Raw genomic sequence first — 13,993 nt, forward strand, 5'->3', positions numbered from 1 at the left:
GACATAAATTTTTTAATTAAATAGGTTTTATAAGAGAATGCTTTTAAAACATTCGTTGATGTAAAAACCTTTTAAAGGAAAAACAATTATATTAGTGAATGATTTTAAAGCACTCTCTTATAAAACCTACAGCGGAGAAAATAGAATTAGCCTCACCATGTGCTGATCCAATATTTTGTAGATCTGTAAACAAGTTTGTGCGGTACAACTTTTGTATCCACACACATATAATTACTGTTACAAACAACAACTTTTTAGATTATAATATAGCATAATTAAATTGCGGAACATTTGATAAAACCATAAAATGTATAATACTTGATATTTGCGGTAACAAATAGAATTAGCCTCATCAATAATTATTTTCAGTTTACTTGTATATTTTGATTTGGTGATACGCATTTGTGAGTTAGTTTTTTATTATTATTTGTAAGTTAAACAAAGACTGTGAAATCAGTGTTCATAAAGTTTTTAACATTTGGTTTTTGATACCTTTATTTGAAATGGGACGTGGTAAGCGTTTAACGAATGAAGAATTAGCAGTAATCAAAGCATACAAAGATACAGGCTTATCTAATCGGGAAATTGCAAAGAAAATTAAAAGATCTCCAAAAGTGGTTAACAATTACTTCAAGATTGGCGTTAATTATGGAGCCTATAAGGGAAGTGGTGGCAAACGTAAAATTGATAATCGTACTAAACGAGTTATTGTACGTCGTGCTGCTGCTCAGCACATGACTGCATCTCAAATTCGCGCTGATTTACAATTACCTGTATCTGTTTAACGTGTGAGACAAATCTTACATGAAGATCCAAACACAGTTTGGAAAAAGCGTAAACCAAAACCAAAACTTACTGCTCGTCATAAAAAAGTTAGATTACAATTTGCGAAAGAACACATGTCTTGGCAAGAAGAGTGGCATCAAGTTCTCTTTAGTGATGAAAAAAAGTTCAATCTAGATGGTCCTGATGGCTATCAATATTACTGGCACGATCTTCGAAAAGAGAAAGAAACTCGGATGAGTCGTAACTTTGGGGGTGGAAATGTTATGGTTTGGGGGGCTTTTTCCTTTGCTGGAAAACTTCCACTGGCATGGATTTCAACAAAAATGAATTCACAGGACTACATTGACTTATTAGAAATATGTTTACTTGAACATGGTAAGGAATTGATGGGTGAAACTTTCACTTTCCAACAAGATAATGCTACTATCCATAATTCAAAGCTTACAAAAGCTTGGTTTAGAGAAAAAAATATTCACGTAATGGAATGGCCCGCACGTAGTCCAGACCTTAACCCAATTGAAAATCTATGGGGAATACTTTCTAGAAAGGTTTATGAAAATGGTAAGCAATTTGAATGCACCTTGGAGCTGAAAACTCGTATCAGAGAAGCTTGGAATGAAATATCTATAGAAACTATCCAAAATCTTGTGACTAGTATGTCAAACCGCATATTTGAAGTCATTAAAAATTCAGGAAGCTATACTAAATACTAAATGAGCGAAAAAACAAAATATTTACTTTATTTTTTGTATATAACGCTAATGAGGCTAATTCTATTTTCTCCACAAATTGAATATTTTTAATTTTTTTTTCCATTTGGAATTAATTAAACATACCAATTTATAAACTTTTTAGTTGTAGTAGAAGTAACAAGAAATAAAGTAGATTTCATAATTGTTTACCTGCAATTTTTGTTAAATTAGAACAAAAAATAAAGGTGAGGCTAATTCTATTTTCTCCGCTGTATTTGATTAGAAAATTTATGTCACGAAGTTAATTTTTTAGCGTGTATTTAAAAAACTAATAGTTGTGCGGACATAGATGGAAACATAAATAAACTTGAATGTTCTCAAACATTAAAACATCAAAAAAAAATTTATTTTATTTTATTTTATGATCACTTCCGTTACCGCAGAAAATTACAGCATTGCTCATTCGTTTACAAAATTAAAATAAAAAAGCGGCCTGAGCGGTTGGGACAAAATGCAAAAAAAGAAGAAGAATGAGATTCAATTAAATGAATTATTGAACAAAAATAAAAAAATGACTGAGTTTTGTAATACTGCAAGTAGTGTCTCGGTATCAGCTACAGCGAGAGCGAGTTCAAATTCACTAACTATGTCAATAATGTCAGCACCAGTTCCAGGTAGTGCTAATAGTGTCCCTGCAGACTCAGCTACAGCAAGTTCAAGCGTCTCAACTATCTCAGCAGTGTTACCCCTGGCTCTGACGACCCACACTGTCAACACCGATGTGGCTGAGTGGATTATAACCGACGACCTGCGTGAGTATTTAAGCAAAAGTGCAGATGGGTTTTTATCATGCCAACATATGGATAGCGATTTTAAATTATCTACTAAAGTACTGCCTGGTGACACTTTTAAGTTTAAACGACAGTGTACAAAGTCCCTTTTTTTCCGGGAAAAAGTGAATGGTGAGAAAATTAAGAGAGACTGGATTTGCTATTCCCCATCAACTGGTAAGGTTTTCTGCGCCCATTGTAAATTATTTAATTCAAAATGTGGAATTGGAGCATCTGCTTTGATGTCATCAGGATATGATGATTGGAAACACGCTGCAAGAGAGTTAGCTCGCCATAAAACAAGTGAAACCCACATTCAATCAATTGAAACCCTTTTAACACGTAGGAAAGCTGAAGAGCACATTAGTAAGAGGCTCACAGAGCAATTTGAATCAGAGAAAAAGTACTGGAATGACATACTGTTGCGTATTCTTACCGTAATCAAAATGTTAGCATCGCGTGGGTTGTTGTTCCGTGGCAGTAACGAAATTGTGGGTTCTGTCCACAATGGCAATTATTTAGGTTGCTTAGAGTTAGTGGCTGAGTTTGACCCATTGCTTGCAGAACATATTCAGAAAAGAGCGAACAAAGGCCGAGGTCATGTGTCATATCTATCATCAACTATATGTGATGAATTTATTCATGTGTTAAGTCGTGACGTTTTGGACCACATTTTAACTGAGATTAAAGAAGCAAAATACTTTGCAGTTAGTGTTGGCTCAACACCAGATATTTCACATGTAGATCAGCTTACCATTATATTCCGTTACATGACTTCTAAAGGACCAGTTGAACGTTTTGTGACATTTATCCCTATAGAAGAGCACACTGGGGAAGGATTAGCAACAAAGTTACTTGATTTTATGGAAAATACTGGCATTTCAATTAAAGACTGCCGAGGTCAATCCTACGATAATGCTGCCAACATGAGTGGCCGTTTCAATGGCATGCAAGCAAAAATAAAAGAACATAATAACTTAGCTGAATACATACCATGTTGTGCTCATTCGCTTAACCTTGTTGGTCAATGTGCTGTAGGATGTTGTTCTGAGGCTGTAACGTTTTTTGACTTTGTAAATAAGCTGTTTGTATTTTTTTCTGCCTCCACCTCTCGTTGGAATCGTTTGATGGCAGTTTTAAAGCCACTTAATATGCCTGCCTTAAAAAGGTTATCTGATACCAGATGGTCAGCACATTATGATGCTGTACACTCCCTCCAGGTTGGCTTTACGCAAGTGAAGTCTACACTGGATATCATGTGTCAAGATATGTCCCAAAAGCCAGAAACACGACTTGAAGCCGCAGGATTGAAAGATATAATGAGTCATCATGAAACAGGTATCCTAGTTCAATTGTGGTCAAAAATTCTGAATAGGTTCAATTTCACTAGCAATTACTTACAAGGGGCAGACATGGATCTCAACACCGCTACGGAACTGCTTCGTTCTTTGGGTGATTTTGTTCATTCTCTTCGGAGCCAGTTCACAGCATTTGAAAAGGAAGGAAAGGATCTGGGTACCGATTCGTACAAAGGTGAATCAAGGCGAAAGCGCAAGAGGAACCAAGGATGGGATTATGGTGACTCAGAAGATCTAGAGTTATCCCCTTCTGATAAGTTTAAAGTTCAGTGTTTTTTGCCTATAGTTGATCAATTGTTAGTTGCTCTTAAACAGAGGGCTAATGCATATGATACAGTCAGCAAAAGGTTTGGTTTTCTTAAAAATCTACAATCTTTGTCCAATGATGTTATGAGAGATCATGTTTCATTTGTATGTGAAACATATTTTGAAGATGTTGAACCTAACTGTCATGGTGAATTTATTCACTTCACTTCTCTGTTTGCCAAATTGTCACCGCCCAATGAAACTGATTGTGTTGAACTGCAAATGTACACCTTTCTAGTTAAGAATAGTTTGACCGATACCTTTGTGAATGTCTACACTGTGTTGAGAATTTATTTGTCTCTTATGGTCACAAACTGTACTGGAGAAAGATCTTTTTCAGTCCTTAAAAGAGTTAAGAATGAACTTAGATCAACAATGGGGCAACCTCGCTTAAATGATTTGGCTTTATTATGCATTGAAAGTGACATAGTTAGATCAAGAGATTTCACAGTAGTGATCAAGAAGTTTGCTTCAAAAAAGGCCAGAAAAGTCAATATATAAAAAACTATTTTAAAGTTAATTGATTAACTAAATAGTACATAAATTATGCTACAATTTATATTTATTGTTTTTTTTTATACTACCTTACCGCCACATTAGGCCCTCCTATACTTACAGCCCCAGGCCTAAAAATGTCCTAATCCGGCCCTGACGATGGATATCTTGTAATAGAGACAGAATTCAGTGTTATTCAAACAATAAGAGATAGTTAGACTAAGAAATGGAACTTTCTGAAAAAGGGAGTGAACTTTAGGCATCAGAACCTTCAACATCATGATATACAGAGAAAAAACTGAAAGATTTTTGCACCCGAACTAAGCAACGAAAAGTGCAAAACTTGATATTTTCTTCTTCCGTAATCTTTGGTACAGATACAGACATCACCGCAATGGAATTTAGATGGAAGTTTGGGACAGAATGACTACAAAAGACGCCTGAAAATGTTTTTGATTCATCAATATTTTCAACTTCGCATGTTCCTTTTACAACTGTACGATGATGAAAATGAAGCAGCTTGTGTATGGTAAAATCCGATTCCTTCTTCCAAAAGATTCTGAAGATCACTAAAGTGTATTTTTTCCAAAAGAGAAACCGTAGGCTTATCAAGAGCAAATGAACAAGTTTAAACAAGTTTGTGCACTAAGGAAAAAATTAGTATTACTTTGAAACTGCTTTCAACAAAACGGTGGATGGCAAGTGAGTAACAACCAATCTAAGATAACAAAACGCTCAATTGTTACATAATTAAGGGAAAATTATTGGAGATGAAAGACTTACAGAATGTCACTCCATTAGTAAGAGCCAAAAAATAATAGCTTTGGATTGTTAAGCCGCCATTCGTGAATACGGTTCTTTCAGTGTTGTTTACATGTGAACTATAGATTAAGCAACACTTCACGAATTTTCTCAAGACTCGGAAATTTCTGCAGAGCTGACTGGGGTGGTCAAAAATTTGGTAAAGAGGTTTCACGTAGTTCTCCAAACAACTTTGTGTAGGTATGAAGTTACTAGCGAAAAATTTAAAAAATATACCAAGGAGACTGCAGAAGTAATTGTTCAAAATTATTCGCGGTCCGCACAAGGTGTTGTCGCCTGGAGCGAAAATAATAAAACTAGCAATCTTGCTTATTGAAGAACTCGGTGAGTAAGCTCAAAAAGCGAAGAATAAAGAGTTTAAGTTTGTAAGGGAACGAATGAAGAACGAAGGTGTGACCAGGAGGCTTAGGAGTTATGAAATTTCAGCGGATGCAACAGGATTTCATGAAAATCTACTTAAAGGATGTAGCGCTATTTTTCAAGCATTATAGAGTAATAAAATAAAGACCCCCAACTTTGATGTACTTTCTACAAACACTTTCTTTGAATATTTTACAAACAACATTAGGCAGTTATGTGAGGAGACTCAAGAGGTTAGAAAAAAGCATAAGAAATTGGAATGCTATCATAATTTAGTATAAAAAACTTGATGAAAAAAAAGTTTTCAAAATTAAAATTATGATCATTGCTTTTTTTTTTCTTTTTCATTGAGTTACCATTATGATATATGCACCTTTAAAACAACCTCTGATTCGACAAACTTATTCCGTTAAAAAAGTTATGAGAATCGCAATTTTTCTAATCGAGTTTGAAGTAAGACAAAGTAAGACAAAACTAGAATAAGTAAGACATTAAGACAAAAAAAAAAAAGTATTTACATTCCATAATGCAAGGTAATCTATAAAAAAATCAGAAGCCCTTTTCTATTTACAAAATGTAAGAATATTTATATTTCTCAAATCTGGATTGAAATACTTTTTTCCGCCTCAATCCGACTTGTCAAAATTAATCTGCAAATAGAATAAAATTTTTAGAGAAATGAGTTACGCTTGCGGGCATGGCCTCCGAGAGGGGGGGGGGGGTAGACGGGGAAGATTCCCGGGGCCCTGCGTGTGCACAAACAATTTTTTAAAGTAATTTTTAAAATATTTAAGTAGTTTTGACTTTTAAAAGATTTAGTTAACTTTTATTTTTCATTTTCAATGACCAGAGCACGCTTCTTTTGGTCCTGGGTATGTAATTGATCATAATGAGGGCCCCTTAAAGAACTTCCCCGGGGCCCGAAATTTCTCTCGGCTGTTACGCTCGCGGGTAAACGAAGTTGCGTCAGTTTGTTTTTTTACAAAATTGTATTTCACCTACAAGATCATTTTTTGTAAATTTTGAGAAAGTTTATTTTTAAAGCTTATATGTCTACAGGTATTTTTATTTGTATTGCTGAGTTTATTGAACTTATTGAGATAATGATTATAAAATTCATTTTTTGTATATATATATATATATATATATATATATATATATATATATATATATATATATATATATATATATATATATATATATATATATATATATAACTAAATAAAAATCCAAGAAATCCGTGAAATCCGCGAAATGCTCCCTATCAACCTCCTAACTAACTTGCCAGGTAGGCAGCAAATTTTTAACTCCTGTCAATATTTGTTGCAGATTCTAAGTTCAAAATCGCCCATAGGGCAACGGTTTGGTAAAGTTAAGCCCAGCTACATGGTATGTGAATTTCAGGGTAAACAAATCACCCTTGAAAAGACAAAGGGTACCATTTCAACCATCAAATACCAGCACAAGCGTTCAGAAAAACGGAAGGATTCCTAACTGAAGTTAAAGAATAAAAAAGGAAAAGAAAGTCCCGCAAAACTTCGAAGACGATGCTAAAATTGAAGATGTTGACCGTGATGAGATCAGCTTACAAGAGACGATACAATCATGGAATGGCAGGCAAGTGATAACCTGCCCTTTAACACTGTCAACTCACCTGCTTTTGTAAAGATGATAATGAACGTTATTGGTTGACTCAGTTCTAAGCATACTAAGCTACCCCCTATTATTGAGCTTCACGTTCCCGAATTACAACGTGAAGTACTCTTCTACGCGTGCAAAATTAGGTTAACAGTTGTAGCAATCTTTAACAATTATGAATGCATGCAATTTTAATCTTTAATCGTGACGTTTGTAAAACCTTCGTAAACCTTTTCTTAAAAGTAAATTGTGATTATTTAAAAATTAAATAACATAACTTATTTTTCCCAATCCTGATTTTGAACTTGTTTCCGGATTTTAAACCTGGCTCCGAATTTTGATTTCGAGAGGAAATAGAAATTGCTCTTTATTTCATGCCTTGAACTACAAACCGGCGTTGCAATGTCTTTTTTTCGATTTAAGTTTGGCAATGATAAAATTTATTTTGATGAACTGATAAAAGCTATTGGTTGACGAACTGATAAACGTTATTGGTTGACGCAGTTCTAAGCAGACTCACCTACTCCTTATTGAAAATTTTATTCAGTTATACATTGCAACCTTACGTGGACATGTACAAATTTATGCATAATCGTACGTGGTCACGGACAAACTTTTCATAAAATAAAAATGAGTTTAATCACATATTTGAAGCTATAGACAGATGCTCGATAGTGTCATGCTTCTTTTCTAAACTTCACGCTGTTTCCATTAACTTGGCAGAAGATATAATTAAAATGTAATATATTATATGTTTATATAGTTACATACTCATATAATTATAATATATTATAATACTCCCGCATTCCCATGCGGGAGTATGAAAATTATAAAGAACACGAAAACTTCGCCTAGGTTCAATAGATTTCGCAAAAGAAAGAAATATAAAAACTTACTTTCGCGTAAAAATACTTCCATTCTTAAAACAGTTTTTCTACATTATGAAGAATGCGTTACGTCTGAATTAGAAATTCTTAGCTGCATCAATGGTAGTAAATCACAATCCAAATAAAACTTTTGAAGCAAAACTAAGCAATCGTTTAAAGTAAAACTACAATTTGAAATGCATTATTAATTTTTAAACGTATATTGTATTTGAGTATTATCGTTTCCACCATTAATTGCATTTCAGAGAAATTCTTTTCGTGTTTTTGAAAGTTGTACATTAAATAGACTTTTCATAAATTATTTCACGTTAAACCACAGAAGAATAAATTATTTCACGTTAAACCACAGAAGAATAAAGTATTTCACGTTAAACCACAGAATAACAAATTCTTCAATATTATATGACGCGAAGAAGCAATGTGGCAACGAAAATGAATTTTAACAAAGAAATTTCTTAAATATTCTTTTTACGAAAAAACAAGGCGAGTTTTTTTTTTGTCCGTTTTTATTCAATTCATTTAATTGAAAGTTTACGATTGTTGTTTCAGAAATAAAATTTAGCCAATAAAATAACGACAGCAGATTTTTTATTTTAAGTTGTCATGCATTCAGTTATATGTAAAAGTTTGGGAATGAATTTGAATTTTTTTAGTTTTTCATAACTATTTTCATTTTAGTTTTATTTATGCTGAAATTTAATGCAAAGTTGCCTTACAATAAAATTGATATTTTCTGTACAAAAAAACTTTTTAAAATATTGAAAATCATTTTTTAATACCAACGTGCAAAAATAAAATTTTCCAATACTTAAACTGAAAAACTGCTTGCAACAAAGCAATGAACTTAAAATAATAAAAGCAACAAACTTGTTCACTCAACTGCATGCCTTAAGACACAAGGTTACACGACGCACAGTAGCGTGCAAAAGTTTCGGAACGAGTAAGGATAATCTTTTTTCCGTGTCATATGCAGTTAAAATTTTTTAGAAATAAACGTTTTACAAACGAAATTGTGTTCCTTTATCAATAGCGAAAATGAAAACAAAAAATTTGTAGTTGCAAAAGTTTAATCAAAATGATTAAATTTTTGATATCTAAAAATATTTATGAAGATTTTTAATATCTAAAAATGTCTATGAACCTAAACATCTAAAAATGTCTATGAACAAATATTTAATGAACAAAAAAGTCCTTATTTAGTTATCTAATTAAACTCAATTAACCAAAAAAATCAAATATTTACATAATCGATGAGTGGTATGCATGAAATTTTATAGAACTTCTAAATATTTTAGCTTTTAATTTAAAAAATCACGTTTTTAGATGATTGAAGAGAAAAGCTGACGCCTCTAAAAACATTGTAACTGTCCAAAATTCAGTTTTGCGATTTCTCTTCAGTCTTTGAGTCTTTTATCATTTTGAATTTGAACAAGTTTCTGTTTAATAGGAAGCACCACCTAAAAAACGATAAATATTGAAAAAACTTAAAAAAATAACTGAGATTTGTTGTATTTTCCCCAAACACATAACTATATCTTTTAATATATGAAGACTCCACGGGAAGAAATGGCAGGGTCACATTTTTTCATTTTGAGATAAGTCATTATTAAACTTTTGAACCTATAAAAGTTTCGAATTTTTAGGAAAGTTTAGAAAAATTTTAAATATGAATCAAATTGTTTATTTGATTTGAATTCAAATACAAAATATGCTATTATGGTTAGTAAAGCTAGCAAGTGTAAAAAGTCTAAATTTTCAAAATGTGATCCTGCCGTTTCTTCCCGTGGATTCTTCATATATATTCATTTTTAAGATCAATTAACAAAATCAGTTTTAAACAACTTAAAAAATTAAGCGAACTCTAACCTCTTTAATATCTCTTCATTTTCTTTTTATGCACGTTTTTTACAATACGTTCCGCATGAATGCATTACGTAATTCGTCCCTTCGTTATTACGTAATTATCACTCTCAACAAAATTCAAACTACTAATATTAATTATAGATATATCAATTATATTAATTATAGATATATTATTTATAGATCTATGAAGAACCTCTTTTAAATGTTGAAAGGTGGCAGTGCTAATGGATCTAAAAAGCAAGAATTTTGAAAACTGTTGTTGAAGGTACTGGATTGTATTTTATGTGCGAAATATTGTTTGGTAAACAGATTCTAATTGCTTATTGATGGAGTTTTTCCAGAGATCGCCACAAACCTGGATGTGCTGTCATGTGAATCATCTTTGAATCTAAAGATTCAGATTGTTTGATACAAGTTTAACAAATTTAATTTCATCTTGAAAATCTCTGTCACGAATTTTAGTGAAGGGTATTAAAAAAACTCTTGGGGCGTTCAGAATTTGATTAAGGGCTGGGCAGGCAGTGCAACAGTCTATATCCCCCCTTTCTGAGAGCCCCAAAAATTTTAATTACTGAATTATTTAGAGTTTAAAATAAAAAATATTACTTTCAGTATTGATTAGTATCTAAAGATAAGTAAAATAGTTTTATAAATGTACGATATTTTCTTGAAAAGAAGCCATATAAACTCAAATCAATACATATAAACTCAAATCCAGCTACCAAGCCTGTTTTTTCAATAGCCTCGAAAACCGAGAATTAAGTGACTTTCTAAATCTTTAGAAAAAGTTCCGAAAGAAGAAAAAAGCTCTTTACTAAAAAACTACATTTTTAGAAAATATTTTTGATTTTTTAGTATATTTAGACATACAATGATATAAAATTCCAGAAAAAAATTGTAATACCTTGCAAACCTTATGTTATATTGTTTCAACCCTTTAATTGCACAGAACTGCTTTCCGATTAAAACCACAAATCTTATTTTTTTATGAGTTTTAAATAATAAATTTCTTACCGAATGAAAGCAAACTCGTCGCACCAAACATTTTGCTGTTTTAAACGCATAAAGAGTTCTATTTTAGTAAACTTAAAAAAAATTTTTCATTGAATCTTAGAATTGACTTATAGAGAAGTTTATTATTACTATTTACTATTCGTTGAAAACTGAAAAACTAATCGTCGATGCTTACTATTTGCGATTAAAAATCTTTGAGCTTTTTTCTAATTAGCAAGTATTAAAAAAAGATTTGAAAAAACAAAGCTGTGGAATCAGATAAACGTTTTTCAAAAGATACGAGTTTTCAAAAAATCTTTTTTTTTAAACAACACTTAGACTTGAAAAAGTCCAACTTTTTAAAAGAACTTTAGAAAAGTTCAACTTTTTCTAAAAACCCAGAATTTGTCATTTTTAAAAACCCAAAAAAGTCAGAATGAATTTGCCTCATATATCAAATTAGTGTAATTTGATATATGAGGCAAATTCATTCTGACTTTTAGTATTTATATAAAAATTCCTTTGGAAGCACAAAAAGCATAAAACGAACTCAAAAGCACTGTTTTGATTGCTTAGACCTACATGGCAAAAGATTGTCAAATAATTTAAACCAGTTTCGGTTCTGAGAAAATTTAAAGCAACTTGCTGCTGAAGATAACACTGCTGTAGATCGCCTCACAAGTAATAGCTACCAAAGATGCAGTTTCAAGCGGAGCCATCAAGATCTCATAACCTAACAGAGGACAACCTAGCAAAGTAAGAGCAGGTAAATATATTATAGTTTTATGAAATATCTTTTTTATAGATCATTTTTAGTGCTACAAAAATTATTTTTTCGTCTACCGTAAAATTTTTTGTATACAAATTTTACATAGGTGTTCATTTAAAACACAAATTAGAGACAATTTAAATGAGAAAAATGTAAAGATTTGTTTAGTACACTTATTTGAGACGTTTGAGACCTTATTTGAAACTTACATTTTAAAGCTTACATTTTATCATATTTTAACTAATTTCCCATGAAAAAAATGCATATATTGACGGATAAAATGTAACAATTTTTGAAAATTAAATCTTGTGAATACTGAAATATTTGTTCCTCAATATTTTAGGAGCATCGAGTAAGAGATAAATGTTTCGTAAGCAAAAGCATGACAGCTGTAAATCTTGTTTAAGTTCAGTTGAATACTGGACTTTTAAATATTGGTATACTAAAACTAGCTTCCACAATCAACCAAATTACCTAATCAGAAATCCTTGAGCCAAATTTTTGATCCAAGTTTCAGTCAATGGGACAACCAATGGTATGATTTTTAACCAATAGTTTAAAGCCAATAGTTCAACCAATGGTCTGATTTTTAACCCATAGTTCAAAACCAATAGCTCAACCAATGGTCTGATTTTTAACCAAAATGTTCAAAATTCAACAAGAAAGATCTCATCAATAGGTTCTTTGTCAATAAAATTCCAACATGTAAATGATGTGACCTTATATTACCAACAGTGACACCACTTGGATCTCTGACAAACTCTAACCAAGAATTCCAAAGATCTGGTGGTGGTATCAAAAAAGCTAAAACTTCTGGCAACGTGTTGTATTAGATAATTATCTCCGGTTCAGCCAACTCATTTATTTTAGAGCTTAGACACCATATGGCTTCTTTTTCTCGGTGTGTTTAATCATTTTTAAAAAACTTTGAGAGTTGTTTGGCCAAAAGTCAGTTAATGGCCAGCAGTTTTTCATCTTCTAGAGGAACCTTATCATAATGGTCACTTTTTAGGCTGTTATGTTACAATCTCATCAATATCTTGAAGCTTTTTCACCAAGTTGTTGATTTTTAGTAATACCGAAATGCAGTATTAGACCAAATGTGTATGCAATATTTTTTCACATCAAACAGTTTGTTTGTATGAACAGACTAGCCCTTAATTTATTTGGCACATTAGCAACTGAAGCAGTTCTTCATCAATTTAGTGGCCACTTGCAGAGGTTTAAGAGATTTTTGAAGTCTGGGTGCATAGGGCTTTTTTAATTTTCCAGCGAACAACTTTTCTCTAAATTGAGTTTATTAAAAAAAGACTTTGGACCTTCATGCATAATTTAGCGGTTGAGTTTTCAATGTGACATTCTATGTAAAATAAATTTAAATTTAGGCTAATAGATGACCTCCTCAATACATACATATACATATATATATATATATATATATATATATATATATATATATATATATATATATATATATATATATATATATATATATATATATATATATATGTATGTATGTATGTATGTATAGTATTTATACTTCATACTAGCCTTTCTCTTCTTTTGTAATATTCAATAAATAGTTCAAACCTTTTACTCAAATATAGTTTTTAACAATAAAATGATTGAAGTACACAACCAATTTTTGTTCAAAAAGTCTTCTTCTAACATATTTGGAACTCTGATCCAAAATGTTTCATTTATATCCGACGTAAAAACTCGGTACGGTATTTAAATCAAATATCTCCCCCTCATCCTCTTTTCTTTCGCATCAAAAGTTTGCTGTTTCCTTCAAATTCTCAAGCTCGCAGCGAAATTCTTCTTAAAATTTTCTCAATACTTCTTTTTCTGTGTCGGCAGTTTGAGCACAATTCCAGTATAACCAATGGTTTTTACTTTACATGTTCGTTTTGTGTTTAGATTTTGACATATATGTCATGGTTTTTCGAAACAGATTTCGCCTGTTATCTTTTGGTTTATTTAAACACTTAACATTTCCTTCTACAAGAGTATATTTAATCACACTGAAGGTATGAATCAACAAATATATCCGTGTTCTTTTTAAATTTGGCTGTTTAATACCTGCCAATTTTTATGTGCATCTTTTCCACTATGGGAGCTTTGTCATCGGTATTGCCTGAGTTACTTTACTAAATCGGACTGCTTGTGCGTAGATTTCAAGTTGACTTAAGAA

At 31.7% G+C, this 13,993-nt stretch overlaps 1 protein-coding gene and 1 long non-coding RNA gene across 2 annotated transcripts in view; one reads left to right on the forward strand and one right to left on the reverse strand.

The window, feature by feature from the left end:
* Positions 1–8,607, reverse strand: part of LOC145189329 (uncharacterized) — a 28,941-nt gene extending 20,334 nt beyond the window's left edge. The window contains exon 1 of the mRNA XM_090086843.1: positions 8,184–8,607. Coding sequence (XP_089942969.1) covers positions 8,184–8,205 — 22 coding nt within the window. The 5' untranslated portion in view covers positions 8,206–8,607. The remainder of the gene's footprint in view (positions 1–8,183) is intronic.
* Positions 8,549–11,740, forward strand: LOC149888090 (uncharacterized). The gene is made up of 3 exons (XR_016452350.1): positions 8,549–8,657; positions 10,218–10,302; positions 11,607–11,740. It is a non-coding gene; the product is annotated as an uncharacterized LOC149888090 (long non-coding RNA).
* The last annotated feature ends 2,253 nt before the right edge of the window (positions 11,741–13,993 follow it).

The sequence above is a fragment of the Hydra viridissima genome, unplaced genomic scaffold (genome assembly GCF_058129835.1).
Source record: "Hydra viridissima isolate aposymbiotic clone 2 unplaced genomic scaffold, HvirCarnegie_v1 scaffold_5, whole genome shotgun sequence".
Lineage (NCBI taxonomy): Eukaryota > Metazoa > Cnidaria > Hydrozoa > Anthoathecata > Hydridae > Hydra > Hydra viridissima.